At 36.6% G+C, this 15,004-nt stretch overlaps 1 protein-coding gene across 2 annotated transcripts in view; it reads left to right on the plus strand.

The window, feature by feature from the left end:
* Positions 1–15,004, plus strand: part of CTDP1 (CTD phosphatase subunit 1) — a 101,003-nt gene that overhangs the window by 23,227 nt on the left and 62,772 nt on the right. For both annotated transcript variants that reach the window (XM_057377872.1, XM_057377871.1), the window contains exons 6-10: positions 937–1,027; positions 2,114–2,280; positions 3,832–4,911; positions 12,179–12,320; positions 14,590–14,820. In XM_057377872.1, the coding sequence (XP_057233855.1) occupies positions 937–1,027; positions 2,114–2,280; positions 3,832–4,911; positions 12,179–12,320; positions 14,590–14,820 (1,711 nt within the window). The remainder of the gene's footprint in view (positions 1–936; positions 1,028–2,113; positions 2,281–3,831; positions 4,912–12,178; positions 12,321–14,589; positions 14,821–15,004) is intronic.

Genomic DNA, 15,004 nt, shown 5'->3' on the forward strand with positions numbered 1-15,004 from the left:
GCCACTATTTAAAAGACAGCAGAACTTTWAAAAATTGTTCCCAAGTAAGTATTGACTGCCTCGTATTATTTGTAAGAATAATGAGAAGCTGATACTAACTTCAATACAAATTCAGTAAAATGAAAAATACAGCAGCATGTAATATGCCATTTCTTTCTAAGCCATTATGTGGCTGTGATCTGCCCATAAAGGTGAACTTCATTATTGGAGACTAGGTTCAGAAGCATGTGCATGTGTGTTTGTACACCCAAGTTGCCAGTTCTGTAAATAATGACACTCTGTCTTGCTTTACGACCAGCTAGCACAGCTTCTGTTTTGGTTTTGGGGTTTTTTTGTTTGGGATTTTTTTTTAAAAGAGTGCAGTCAGAAAAGTTGCTACAACTGGGCTTAAATATTTCTGGAAATTCCAGGATATATTCATTATATGTAAATGTATTGAAGTAGTTGTTAGAGGTACAACTTAAAACCTACAAATGCAAGAGCTCCGGCTGGAACTGTCCCTTAACTTCCTACTGTGCTTCAGTATTGCAGCACATTGCCGACTCTTGTGAGACTTCTCTGCAGTCCCTAGGCATAATGAGCTAAGTAGAGCATTTAGCTTTAAAGAACCAGCTATAGAGAGATAAATGTAAATTGCAAAAATCATGTGTATGTATCACCTGCTGTATCTCTTTCAGCCTTATTTATTTGGCTGTCACAAATTCAATTATTTTAATTTCAGTTTTATTGCCATCTTGAAGGAAATTTAGATMGATTTTTTTAATTGATCCCACTGAATTAGCTACAAATACTTGATCCACTATACTTTCTCCCATATGATCTTGTACCTTAAAATTGTCTGTTAAACTGTTGTACAAATTAAAATAGCTCAAGTATATAGAATGTAAACAAGGAACAAACACCTCAAACATTAACTTTAATTTCTTCTTCCAAAAGGATTTTTGGACCCTGAAAAGAAGCTTTTTTCCCATCGGATATTGTCAAGGGATGAATGTATTGATCCATTTTCTAAAACTGGGAATCTTAGGTACGTATATGAGTCTTAGGCATTATACAGAACAAGACCAAACAGAGCAAATATGCTACATAAAGTAAAAATTACTCCCTCTGCACTTAATGTGTTTGTATCCTTCTTTAGCTGCCTCTTAAATACCAACATCACCTCAGTAAAACTGAGATGTTGGGCATTGCAGCATTTCCTCTACTTAATGGGTTCTGTGGTAGCAGAACAGTAAGAGTACGAAGCAATGGCATCATGTTTTCACTTACACTTCTTTTTCTTCTAATACCAACCATATTTCCACTTTGTCTTGTGATCTTGTATAATGACTTGTATGTTGTGGGTTTTTTAATTAAATTAAAATTTTCTGTTTGAGGTTAATTCATAATTGAATACCTAGTATTCTGGCTTTCAAATGTGCTAAAAGCACCTTTGGTTCCTAGTGTGTCTTGAAATTAGGTCATCTAAAGCCTTGAATTCATATTCTAGTCTTAATTCAGGTTCTGATCTTTTCAGATTATAAAGCCAAGATTTTTTTCTAAGACAGATATGTTTAATCCAGTTTCATGAAATACTAAAAATAATTGCTCCTCCACAACTGACTGTAGCAAATGAGAAGCTTTTTTCCTTTTCTTGCTCTGTTTTTTAATGCATCTAAAGTACTCTACCTCCTCTTCCTTCTAGGTGATGGATGATGATAATACTTTTGTTTCCTTTATCTTGGGTTGAATGAATCTGTTCTTTCAAAATTCTTGTGTCTTTTTTCTATTTTAAAGGTAGTGTGTTGGCATTGTGACTGTTGACTTTGGGCTGTTGGTCAATAAAACCCAGAATAAAATACTAGACTGAAATGTAATGGTTTGTTCTTGCAGAGGTCTGCTTCTAGCCTTTGAGACAGATTTTCAAAGAGCTGTTTCCTTTTTTTTTTCATTAATTTGTTCAAAGTTTGTATTTTGAATTCCGTAGTTTTAATATTGCTGACTTCTTTTAAGTTCCTGTATAAGCGTGTTCTGTACACCTGCTCATAATAAACCAAAGCATCAACAGAAATTGCTTTCATTGCCACATAAATTTCTAAAACTGGATTAATTTATAAACTGTTTTGTCTCTTAGAGATCTCTTCCCATGTGGAGATTCCATGGTTTGCATCATTGATGACAGAGAGGATGTTTGGAAATTTGCACCCAATTTGATAACTGTGAAGAAATACGTGTACTTTCAGGGGATAGGAGATATTAATGCACCTCCTGGGTCAAGAGAAATGCCCATGAAGAAGAAAGGTAATTAGATTGTTTTTAAACAACATTTATAATCTCATCCACTTTTAAAACGTGATTGGTGTAAGTCATTGAGGTGGTTTTACTAGTACTGCAGTTGTGCTCAGGTGGGCAATCCCAGACTATGGAAGTTGACAGCATAAATGTGAGTAGCTTGATAAAACTGGACTGTTYTTATTGGGAGCATTCCTTTTAGCAGCATTTGGAGCAGAAGTGGAGTATTGGTAATAGTGTTGTGGCTGCAAGTGGATTTGGCAATGCTCCAAACTGTTTAAGAACATGTAAAGGGGTACAGTTTCTCCCTGACACCCCCATGTAAAACATGCTCATTATTTCATCTCTGGAGGTTTCACCTCTCCAGTCCTCCTTCCTTGCCCTTGGGTCTTGGAGGAATACTTAATAAACGCTGGCCTCGACACACTGCTGAAAATGAATGTTGATCACTGCTTGCCTCCCAGTCTAAATTGTGCTAATAAGAAGTAACACCTCCTGAACATGGTGTTCTGGCATTTGACACAAGAACTTTATGTTCAACAGGCTCAGCAGTGTAATATACATAATGGATTTCAAAAATACACATCACTAGATTGGTAATTATTTGGGGGCAAAAGGTGTTTGAAGCACAATGTCATATGAAAGAATTGCAGGACTTTTTTCAGTTTAGACAAGGGATTTTGGTTTTTTTTTTCATTTAATACATGTGACATTGCTCTCTTTCCATTATTGAAATAGAAGTGTCCAATATGAAAATAGGAATAATATGATCAACCTGAATCAGGTCACTGTAATGCAGGACCTCCAGACTTGACTGCTGTTGTTACTTGCTGGACAGACACATGCGCACAAAAGGGAGACAGAGTAGTGTGGCTTCACACCGTGTTTCCAGTGAATGTTTGTGTGCAAGTTTTYGGATGTCTGTGGTTTCTTTGTCTCTTTACTTCCACAGACAACTGCAGACACATCCTAAAACTGTTCTTCTGCTTTTGACTTTAWTACTATTTTACTTGCATTCCATCATTCTCAATTTAAGCTTGAATGGGATTTTTGTATTGCTAAAACATATACATATTTTCAAGCACTAAAGTACAGTTACTTTGCTATGAAAATCAGTTAATRTGAAAGACATGGATGTTTATAAATTAAGTTCTGGACTAGGGCCTTATGAAGCCAATTCTGCCCTTCTTCCCCACTATTTGTTTATTTTCATTGCTCTAAGTTGTAATTGTAAAACTTAGACTACAAGATAAATCTTTTAATGCTTGCAGAGTTAAGAAATAATTGCTTATAGCCTGTAATTTGAAGAGAGAAAAAAAAGCTGCTTATATAACTTCTTTACAAAAGTAATGTTTGTTAGGTTTGGCAGTCCTTTCTAGTAATCATTGACACCTAGACAATTTTAACAACTTTGAAAAGCCTAGTGGTCACCTCCAAGCATAATGAAGCTGAGGGCCCTATCTAAACTCTATGTTTAAAGTCAAAGAAAGCTATATTTTGGATAATCTTAAAGAAAAAAGAGAAAATGCATATATGTCTTCTTTCTTACCCATGTCTTAGCAAACCACTGTACAAAACCTGAGGCATTGGATTCAGCAGTGATTTCAGCAAAAGATGCTGAAGAAATAAAGAATGTTATATGTGTAGAAGAGCATAGCAATGGTCTCAAGAACACTACAAAGGACACTTGTGCTGCAAATGGAAGTACTTCTGTTAGCAGTGAAACATCTGATGGGTATGTGAACTCTAGTGATAAAGTTAATGCCCAGGACTCCTTAAATGATAGCACTGATCACAAAATGGACAGTGAGGTCACTAATGATTTGGCAAATACAAAAGAATCTCAGATTTTTTCAGAACAGGTTGATGCTACATTTACAGAGAAGCAGCAAACTCAAGAGAAGACAACAAATGAGTTAGACTTTGAACTGTCAAGTGACAGTGAAAGTGATGATGGGTTGGATAGCAAAAAGTCATCCACTTCTGTATCAGATAGTGAGAATGAGGAGAAGAGAAGCTGGAAGAAATCCCAKCAATCTCTGCAGGATGAAAATTTGCAGCAAGACAGTTGCACTGATGTGAGTGAGAAAAAGGATGGTCTGGTGAGCCATGCTGTGGACGCACAGTTTTTACCTGGTGAAAATACCCAGGACAAAATTGATCTTGAAGCACAAGAAGAAAGTGAACAGGAAAGTGATTTAGGAAATGGGTCTGTAGACAAGAAGGAAGCTGAAACAGAATCTCARATTAGTGAACAGTCTGGAATTACAATGGGTGAGTCCTTAGACCAGAGCATGGAGGAGGAAGAAGAGGAAGATGATACAGACGACGATGACCATTTAATATACCTCGAGGAGATCCTTGTGCGAGTTCACACTGATTACTACACAAAGTATGATAAATACCTGAAAAAAGAGATTGAGGAAATTCCGGACATCAGAAAAATAGTACCAGAACTAAAAAGTAAAGTGTTGGCAGATGTAACCATAATATTTAGCGGACTATACCCAACAAACTTCCCTATYGAAAAGACACGGGAGCACTATCATGCTACAGCACTTGGAGCTAAAATTGTGAAGAATCTTGTACTGAGTGCTGATGATCCCGATAAAGCRACGCATCTCATTGCAGCAAGGACAGGTAGGTATTTGAGACTGGAGTTCTCCAGCAGCTTTTAGTGTGTTCATATGCCTTGAGCTCTTTTTTGTATCATCTACAGGCTTTAATGTAACTGGGATTAGAGTTGAAATCAAAGAAAAGATTCTTCCTAAGACAATTTAGCAGCCTTTTTTAAAGGGTTTTTCTCTTTTTACTCAAATGTGGCTTTTAATTGTTAAAAGTAGGACCTGCTAAATACCTTCTGATGTAATGTGTCTCTGTTTTTTTGTTAAGAATGGGTTACTAATAGTCAGACATAAAGTTGTTGAATAGAAACTTTTAATGTTTGTGTCTAAGAAARGTTTTCGCTGGTCTTGTTATAAAGGTATAGTAGTGCTCTCTTTCTCACTTTCTCAGGTTCACCTCTAATGGTTCAGTTTCACTTGGTGTGAAATTCAAACAAATTATCCTAAGAGACTGATGATACCCTGTCACTGCACTRTGCTTAACCTGTACTTTTTTGTCAAAGGAGATGTGAGAGAGTTAGCCTAACTTTTGTCTTTGACAAAGCTGCCTGTTTTTTCATAGCTGTAATGCCTAGGAATGTACCATTGGTAGCTGCCATAGAGGAGCTAACAGGTCAGAAGCACCAGTTTCTGGCACACTTTTTTTGGGTGCACCCTGAGCCTTGGTTCCCTCATTGTTGACCTTTTGAAATTAGATAAATTATTTATGGCATCTAAATGGTAATCAAACACATGAAATCCAGAAGTAAAACTGCATGTTTAAATCATCTAATCATCTAATTGGGGGTAGTTTTAGGACACGCTTAGGTGTCATAAGCAAAGAAATACATTATCTGCCACCTAYTAGATTATTTTTTGACTGCTGTTCATGTGGGCTTTTAGTACACCAGAAGTAGCTTGGTTTCATTGGCTTGTATTTTAAAGAAAGGGTTTATTTTTCACTGGCTATGCTATAGATAGATGTGTATGCTTTTCTCAAAGTGTGTGTGACCTTAAGTGTAGAAAGTGTGAATGTTGAGAGGCATTTAAGTAGTAAAAATATATTATATAAATGGAGATAAACATTTTTATTAGTAAAAACAACCTAAAACTCAAGAGATGGAATTAGTTGCATTGAGATTAGTTGGGATTCCAGGTTGTGAAGATGTGAAAATTGCAACAGTGAATGTGAAGTTTTGAAATTAATGGATGCGTCAGTTTGGGACTTTGTTGTACTACAGTTGCTGAACAGCTGYTTTGAAACTTCATAAATATTTATTTCAGCAAGGAATTAGGCAAGTTTGTCTTATTTCATTGGAGAYATAATAGATGTCAATATAAGAGATRTTTTTCCAATTTCTAATCATAAAATGCTTCATTTTGTAGTTGTTTTGTTTATATTAAACAAGGTGACTTCTGAATATAGTTATGTATCAGTTGCAGCTATTTTGTGATGGGATAACATTGATAGGATAAATGTAAATGAGACCATCCCAAATACACGTATTTCTCTAGAGTGAAAAGTGTGAAAAACACACTAAGGTACACATCATGTGATATTGAGAATCAGTTGATTTTTTTCATGTTTGTTTTTGGAATGTACAGTTTGAGGGTTGTATGTTTATGTAGATGTATCTATACATCCTTGTGTTCTATTTTTATAAGTAAATTATTTGCCACCTGCACRTTCTTAGTGAATCATACACTAAAGTATGTCTGAAAATGAAAAACTGTTTTAACTTTTCTTTTTAATTAAATTGCATATTGCATTAATTCTAGAGGAGGTAATTTGGCAGTCATTTCTGCTTAATGAGCAATACTGTTGTCATCCTTCATCATCATTTAATAATTACTTCTGTAACAATGGCAATGAAATAGAGGGATTTAGAATGATAAAACTGTATTCTCCAATAACCCTTTGTAAGATCCTTGTGGATTGACTGGTTCTGGTTTTGTGGTGGAGTTTTGTTTTTTTTTTTTCAACTGAAGACTATTATTCTCACCTCTGGTTAGGTGGGAGTAGTTATGCTGCATCATTCTAGTTTCATGAAGAAAACTTCTTAATCGAAGATTTCAAGGATATGATTTTTGTCCTGTCACAACTAGATTTGTGAWAATTCATCTGTCAATGTGATTTTCGTAGTGATTCTTGTATGGTAGAGAGCAAATTCCTACAAACCTCTTGCTGACAATAAGCCATGCAAATACTGCATCTTTGTCTCCTGTGGCAAACATCTGAAGCACTGCTTGATGTCTAAWTGCTGGTGAAAAGGGAAAACAAAAGTGTGTCCCTTCTTAAGCTTTATTCAGAAGTCAGTGGCATGAGACTAGGCAACATTGTTATCTATACTTTTATCTTTTCTTCTTTTTTTAACGTGTTTGTGAAAAATGATCCTAAAATACCTTTTAGTTCTGTCTTTCTGAGTGACACCACTAACAATGTGTTTACTTTGCATTAGCTGAGATSTAAGGAATGGCATATACTTAATGTGCAGAAGTGTTTGGGGGTACGTACTGTTAGCTGTCTCATTTTGAAGGCAAAAGAAGAATTTGGCAGAGGCCATGAAAGGGGCCAAGTCGGTGTGAAACAGAATTACCCCTTAGGTCTTGAAGTGATGGAGTTTCCCCTATGCAGTGACCTCATCATAGGTCAGTGCATTGAAATGAACAGCTTCTGAAAACGATTTTAGGTTGTATTTACAGCATTCCTCCCAGCCTATTAGAGTAAATAATTTAAACTTCTTTTTGTCTTTATATGTACTTGTCCCTTTCTCTGCAGATAGGTAGCTTGTTCCTCTGTAAATTCTGAAAATAAAACAGTCCTTGTTCTTGAAAAAAAAACTTTCATTACATAGGTCAGAAAATAACTATCTGCCTGAATTACTATAAAACACAGGATCTTTGCATCCTCTAGTCAGCTTTCATAAATCTGTGTGCTGAGAAAAGGCTACCCAGGAGTCCTTTCCACTTGTCTATCGGCTGCATATCTTACTTCAGTTTTTGAAACATCTGCTACTTGCTTTAAGCATCAGTAAACTGCACTGTAGGATGAGTTGTTACAGCTGTGTACACACTTGGCTAAGCAGTTACCACACTATTTCATAAACTTGGTTATGTTCCTTCCTGAACAGTTGAAAGACACTGTAGTAGATTTTTGTATTGAGTTTTTGCTGGTGGAGCAGATAAAACTATGCAGATCTCTCAAAAATTATTGTAGTGTGATAGGAATGGACATACATCAATGTAGGCCCTGATTTTTTCTTTTTTTTTGCAAAATACATTGGAGTCCATGCCATTTCCTACACTTACGATGTGTCAACAGCATTTTATCCTGAAAAGGGATGTGTCTTAAAAAAAAATCCAGTCAAGCACTGCTCTGTGCTTGGGCACTGACCAAGCACTTGGCCTGTTGCTTTTGTTGGTAAAGCACAATTGCAKAGTTGAACCTGAACTTTAGGCATAACCTCAGAATAGCACATCTATCACTTGTTTTAGGTAATTGTTCTTGCAGAAGAGCTTCAGGATTKGATTGTAAATTAAGATCTACATAGAAAAATTGTCTGAACAGAAATAAACTTTCAGTGGTCATATTTTCCAAGCAACATCTGTCAGTCTGATTACAAACGCCATAAGGATATGTTAATTTTGGTGTATTGGAATCAGGAGAGTGCTGTTCAAGTGCTGGTGGTCTCTCCCCAACATGTGTTTTGGTTAGTCTGGGCACAGACCTGAGCACAGACATGGAGTTCCTCATGGTGAGATTGAATCAGAGTCCATTGTCAGCTGAGCACTGTTTTCAACAAGTTCCAAGGTAGAATTGATGAGCACCTTCCCCGGGTTTGAAAATAACATTTTCCAGTGCTGTCAGCTTCAGACTGTACCTCTCTGAGAGCAGATGTGATGAATTTGGGCCCGAGTTGCTTCATATGGAAAATACTCTGGGCTTTTCTAACTTCTTGGAACAAATCTAGAATTTGAAGTAGAGAAAGGTGATTAGATAACAATAAAACAAAAAAGTAATCTGGGAAAACARTTTTTCTCCAAGTGACTTTTAGTTCAGATGGATAATTGAGATGTTTTTTAGCTGCATCAGAAGTACTGTTGCTTGGATGGATTAAAATCTTCTGTTTTGTCTTATTAAACATTATTCCAAAAGGAGAAGTTACACTGGGGAAGGAAGAGAAGGCCAACATATTAAGTATCACAGTGCTATTTCTCCTCCCAGTTAAATTTGTTGTGTCACCAAATCTTGTTCTAAGTACATCAAACATGTGGAATCTTGATTTGTGAAGATGTCAGCTGGAAATAGGAAGCACTCCCCAAGAGGATACTGTTGTGTTTCCTCATGCAGTTTTCAGTATGCTGAAGTGTGCAATAGGCAGCTGCACTTTAGAAATGGGAAGCAGGCAGAAAGCCTTGATGTTATGTAGGTGAGAAAGGTAAGAGTTTTGACTCTTGGGAGGTGGATTTGGTTACACACATCTTCRTGTCCCCAGATTTCATAGGATCCTGGAATGCCTGGGTTGTAAGGCGCCTTAAAGACCATCTAGTTCTAGTACCGACTTCTTACAAAATAGTGCCATTTTGGATTTCATGTGTAAGTTTTGTTATAATCCTGTTGACTAGAAGAATAATTTACATTGGTCCTCAGCATACATCCAGTATGAAACAATCAGATATGCATGAATGCAGAATGTGGGGTTGAGGAGGAAGGGGCAGCAAGATGAAACACCTGACATCACTGCAAAAACATGAGTTTGAAAAACAGTTGCAGGAAGCCATCTTCTCATCTAACTTCACAGGTTTAATGTGAGGCGAAGGTGCAATTTTATGGTTTTGTCCATGTTTCCCTTGATGAAGTCCAAAAAGAGCACCATAGTCCCATTTTTCCAACAGCATCACCATCTCTGGTTAACTGTTGTGTGTGCTTAGTATTGAAATCACTGCTACTGTAAGTTGTATTGAGTCAGCTCCAGAGCTGTTACATGCAGGACAGTTTTGCCAGCTGGGTCCAGACATTTGATTCTAATAATTGATATTTGTGTCTAATAACAGGCACAAAGTACCTCACTTCAACCGGACTTCTGCTCTTGTTACTTTTTTGCCCTGAAACTCCTATGCATATGAACCTGATTTTAACATCCTCTTTTTAACAGCTGTCTTCTTGCCGCTTTGTTTTTATAACGTTGTCATCTCTTTTCTCCTTTGTTCTCAAAAGAAAAAAAAATCCAAGGCAAGTCTTTACCTTCTTCAGTCCTTTTTCTCCCAGATCTCTTAAATTGATTGTCTTTCAGAACCTTTGCTTTATTTCCTCTRAAATATACCCTGGGTTTAAATTAAATACATCTTTTTATGTAACTGTTTCTAACTGCAGGTATTTCTACTATTTCTGTTCAGGTTAATCAAATATTAATAATACRTCCAGTGAAACCTCCATCTGGCACTGTAAACTGGCTCATTTCCAACAACTGTTGCATGAAATTGCTCTCAGTTGCTTTTGTAACTGATTGGAAAACAGATTTCTTAAATCTGGAGATGTGTGATATGGAGGTGCATTGACCTTCCTCATTAAAGTTTTACATTTTAGCCATTAAAACCTCTTGAACTGCATTGGTGTGCTGGGTTTAATGCAGTTGCAATCCCAGAATAGTTTTCACTGCATTTGTGTTGGACAGTGGTTTTATTTTTATTTCATGGCAAAAATTAAAATACAACATGTCCAAATCAGTAGAGGTTTGGACAGGACTGAAATACTKATTTTTGTGTTTGTGTTTATCTTGGGTTCTTAAATTAACTTTTTTTTGCAATTATAGTAGTGTGGTGTAAAGCATTATACGTACAGCTCTTATATCCTGACCTATGCAATTGCTTGCATTTACAACTGAAAACGGAAGAAATGTATTTGCTCACACAACATTAACAAAAAACAGTCTATATCCAAGAAAATACTTATTTGTATCTAGAGAAAAATGTAGCCCTACTCTTGTATTCTACTGGGTTTGGGAGACTAAAGATAGGGAAACAGAAACAGTCGGCAGTTTGGTAAAGAGCAATTATCTCCTCCCCTTTCTGTTTATTTAGTCTTTTAAATTTACAGAAGTATTAAACTGAGCTGTCTAACCAACTAGTTAGGTCAGTCCTCAAGTGCATTTCAGCTCATCTGTCTGTCCCAGTGGATTGAAGTTCAGGTTGTACAAAGTAGATTAAGCATTTGAGATTAGCTGCTTCCTCTCATCTTCAAATTATGTGAAGTATAGGTACTAAAAGATTTTCATCTTAATTGAAACAAGTAAAATCATGTTGCTAAATGACAATCATGGAGATGAAACTCCAGGGAACTCTGACAAAAACATCAAATTAATTTACTGTTCTTGCTTCCTTGTCAGAATTGTTCTGAAACTTGACTTTTTTTTTTTCCTGGAGGCTTCATTGCTTCATTGTTTTCACATGTGTGAAAACAGACAGGGGCTCATATTATTAGTATTATTATATTTTACTTTGTTYCATTAGCTGTTGTTAACTCACTAGTATTACTGCTTTTTCCCTGGTTCTCCTCCCCATCGCACTGGAGTGGTTGGAGTAGTCAAGAAGCAGCTGGAATTAAACCACAGCACTGATTTTGATGCTTCTTGATAGATTTATAGCAACTTTACTGAGTTTCTTTCTTGTTCTGGCATCCCCAGAGAGTAGGATTTAAGATCATCTGTTACTTGCAAGCTGCACTGTAGATGGTTTCACCTGGACTGCATGCTAACCTGCCATGTTTAACTTCATATTCTTTGTTCCTGTTTTGACACAAAGGAATTCTGTCTGCTTTGCCTCCACTTCTGGCAAACCGAGACTGAGTGGGTGGCAGCCTGTTAAAAGGTAACGCACTGTATGAACAGGGGCCCATATGCAGAAAAGTTAGTATGATAAGTTAGTCAGGCTTCCACAGCATTGAAAAGCTGCTTCTGCTTAGACCACTGACAAATACAAGCGAAGGAGATATAATACAGAAGTGCAGTTGTGTTGTTTTTTGGGCTAACATGCAGAGAAGATGCAGAGATTTATTGTATAAATCTTAGTGTTCTACTTCCATGTGCCAGTTCTTCAGGAAGTTACCTTCATCCAGCTTGAGTCTGAGCTATTGCATCTTATTTAGATTCTCACTTTTATTAGTTATGATTGTTTTGTTGGATTGGGGAGGCATGCTGGKTTTTTTTTCTGTATGATCATAAAATGTTGTTCTTAGTTCTAACTGCACACTAGTTATCTTCTGTGTTTCTGGGAATGCTGTGATGTTATGTTTGACTCTGTAACAGGCACAGAAAAAGTACGGCAAGCTCAGGACTGCAAGGACCTCCACGTTGTAAACCCTGATTGGCTGTGGAGCTGCCTGGAGCGCTGGGACAAGGTTGAGGAACAGCTCTTTCCTTTGAAGGATGAYTACATCAAAACACACAGGTAAGCACTAACTTGAGGGAATAGGGGCCATGAAAATAGTTATACAATTATGCCGATTTTTTTAATGCAGGCGTAAAATTGGTTTCTGACATTCAGAATGRTGTGCAATGCTATGGATGTTATGGAAGAACTCCTCTTTTTTGTCTGTTTCTCTTCTGCTTAAGCTGAAGTCAAGGAATCAGGAGACATTTCAGCAACTAGCACAGTTGGGAGAAAACTTAYGGTAACAGTACTTTCTTTAGCAGTTACTGTTGCTAGCTCTTTTAATTTGTAGAAATTGCCCTTTTCAGTTTATCCATGAGCTAACATACAGAATGCCRCAGAGACGCAGGACCATTCATGCTGCCAAAAAACGTACATACGTCCACAACATGAAAAACATAAAGTATTTTTTGTGAAATTCGGTAGTGAGGAGAAAGAGAGAAACAAAAATATTATAGAAAATTCTAAGAAGAATTGARAGACATGAAGATAGGAGCAAAAACTGGAAGAAAGGAAGTAGTGAAAGGTAGTTTAGGGATGGTAAGAGTGTTGAAAGAGAAAAGGTAAAAAATAATTCGTGCACTAGGGTGACAGTAGATAGAAGGGACAGCCAAAAACATTATTACCAAATATCAGTAGCAATCTCCTTCACAATAGTGGCATGGCTAAAATAACTCATGACAAGGTACAGTCAAGCCAGTTCTGCTTCTTGACTTACCTGTTTGGTTAGACCTACATCTTGCAAGCCTAATGGAGGCTCTTTCCTTCCATGTTTAGACAGGAAGGAGCACAGCATATTGGGTTTCCTGAATTAAGCTGATACTGCTGTGATTGGCTACGGTTGATATTTACTTTCTTCTTACAAGATGCCCTTTGAGGGCAGAACATGGGTGTGTAAGGTTTTGAAGACACCAAAAGAAGAAACACTTGGAAGTGAGGGCATTTATCAAATAGGACACTAGGTTGAGACACAGGATCCCTGTAAGTCAGGAGAAGACATGTAGCCTGCTTATGGCTTGGCTAGAATACTTAGTCTTTAGACATACTGTCATGGTTTTTGATCAAACTTTGGAATATTTGCATGGGATGCTTAATTTGTCTCTGAGGTCAAACCGTGCAAAGTTTGCAGTAGAAACCTAGACGATGGCTTATAAACATTGTTTTTTGATGTCTAGGTGATGTTAGTCTTCCTCCTTGTATTAATTTACTGTTCCATTTTACTGAAACATGATAACTTTTCCTACTTCTGTTTTTCAAATACAATACATCTTAACTTCGTACTTCCCCCCTCCCCAGCTTTAGTCAGTAAAACATATATCTTAATGCAAGTACTTTTACTTCAACTCAGTATGTGCAACTGCTTTGGAAAATATTTTCTCCTTAATGAAGCTATTGAAATAGTGGTTACTGGTCCAAAGCACATACAAACTGGGGGAGGGATGAAATCTGAGAAAATATTTGCATATGAAATGAACTTAAGGTAGCAAGAAAATAATAGGTAAGCTTGGATTGGTTTACCGTAAGTGTTACTGCCACAAGATTACTTTAGAAACATCCATAAAAGCATGTGGCAAAAACTCCATTTTTGTGTCACTTCTAATATTTGATAAAAATTAATTCGTTTTTTTTTAATATAGCATTACATTAGTGGAGTATAAYATACTGTTTTATTTGATGATTTTTTTAAATTATTCAATTTGCTTGCTTTTTTCTGTGGCACTTCATCATTGGATAGTATGCCATAATGTGATTCCTGCAGACTGATTTTTGAATGTTTCTGCTGACACTTCCAACGTTATGTTTTTAAAATGCAGCAGGATGATCATAAGTAGCTTTGTATTTTAAAAAAAAATAGTTAGGATGACTTTCAAATTAGTACTATATGTTTATTTTCTCTCAGAGCCAATTTGGAGAGCAAATACAAGGATTGATACAATAACCTGCTTTTCTCTTTGTTGTATATACACAGATTATCATGCTGCACTAATTGTGCTGTTGTTATTACGTGGAAGCCATTTCAGTAACTTTATATGTCTAGACAACTTTTAAGGCACACTTACTAATATTTAATAATTTAAATATGGCATTATCTTGTATTTGCAGTTTTCTGTTTTAAATTTAGTGAGACTTTAATGRGGTGTAGGAAGAGAAACGTTTCTTCGGTGATTTTCCAAATAATTTCCCTCTTCTGCTTTAGTAAAAAGGAAATGCTCGTGTTTTTTTGCATTCTCATTAGATAGCTCATTTAAATTTCTAATGCAGTTTTTTTCTGAACTCCATGTAACAGAGAAAATAGCCCTGCCACGTTTCCTGATATACCCAGCACATTTCAGACAGCTCTGTTTCACCCAACACCCATCCATCCGAAGTCTCAGCCTGGTCCTGAAGTTCGTCTTTATGATCCTAACACTGGAAAGCTGATCAGGAAAGGCACACAGACGTCTGGGCAGTCAATGTACATCCAGTYTCCAGCTCCTCCCATCACTTTGCCAGTCCACGGTGAACACTCATCCTTCAGGTACCTGAAGCATAGCTAAGAGCTATGTCATCTACATTTTTAGATTCTGTTGTACATCTTACTATCACTATCATTTCATTTGATCAAATTGTAATTTTTACTTTATTTTGTTTGCTTTCTAAAAACCAAGAAAATTAATGAAAGTGAATGATCAGCTGAAGTAAAGTCTGGATGGTATGATTCC

The sequence above is a fragment of the Malurus melanocephalus genome, unplaced genomic scaffold (genome assembly GCF_030028575.1).
Source record: "Malurus melanocephalus ecotype Western Australia unplaced genomic scaffold, MMel_1.1 scaffold_329, whole genome shotgun sequence".
In the NCBI taxonomy this organism is placed as follows: Eukaryota; Metazoa; Chordata; class Aves; order Passeriformes; family Maluridae; genus Malurus; species Malurus melanocephalus.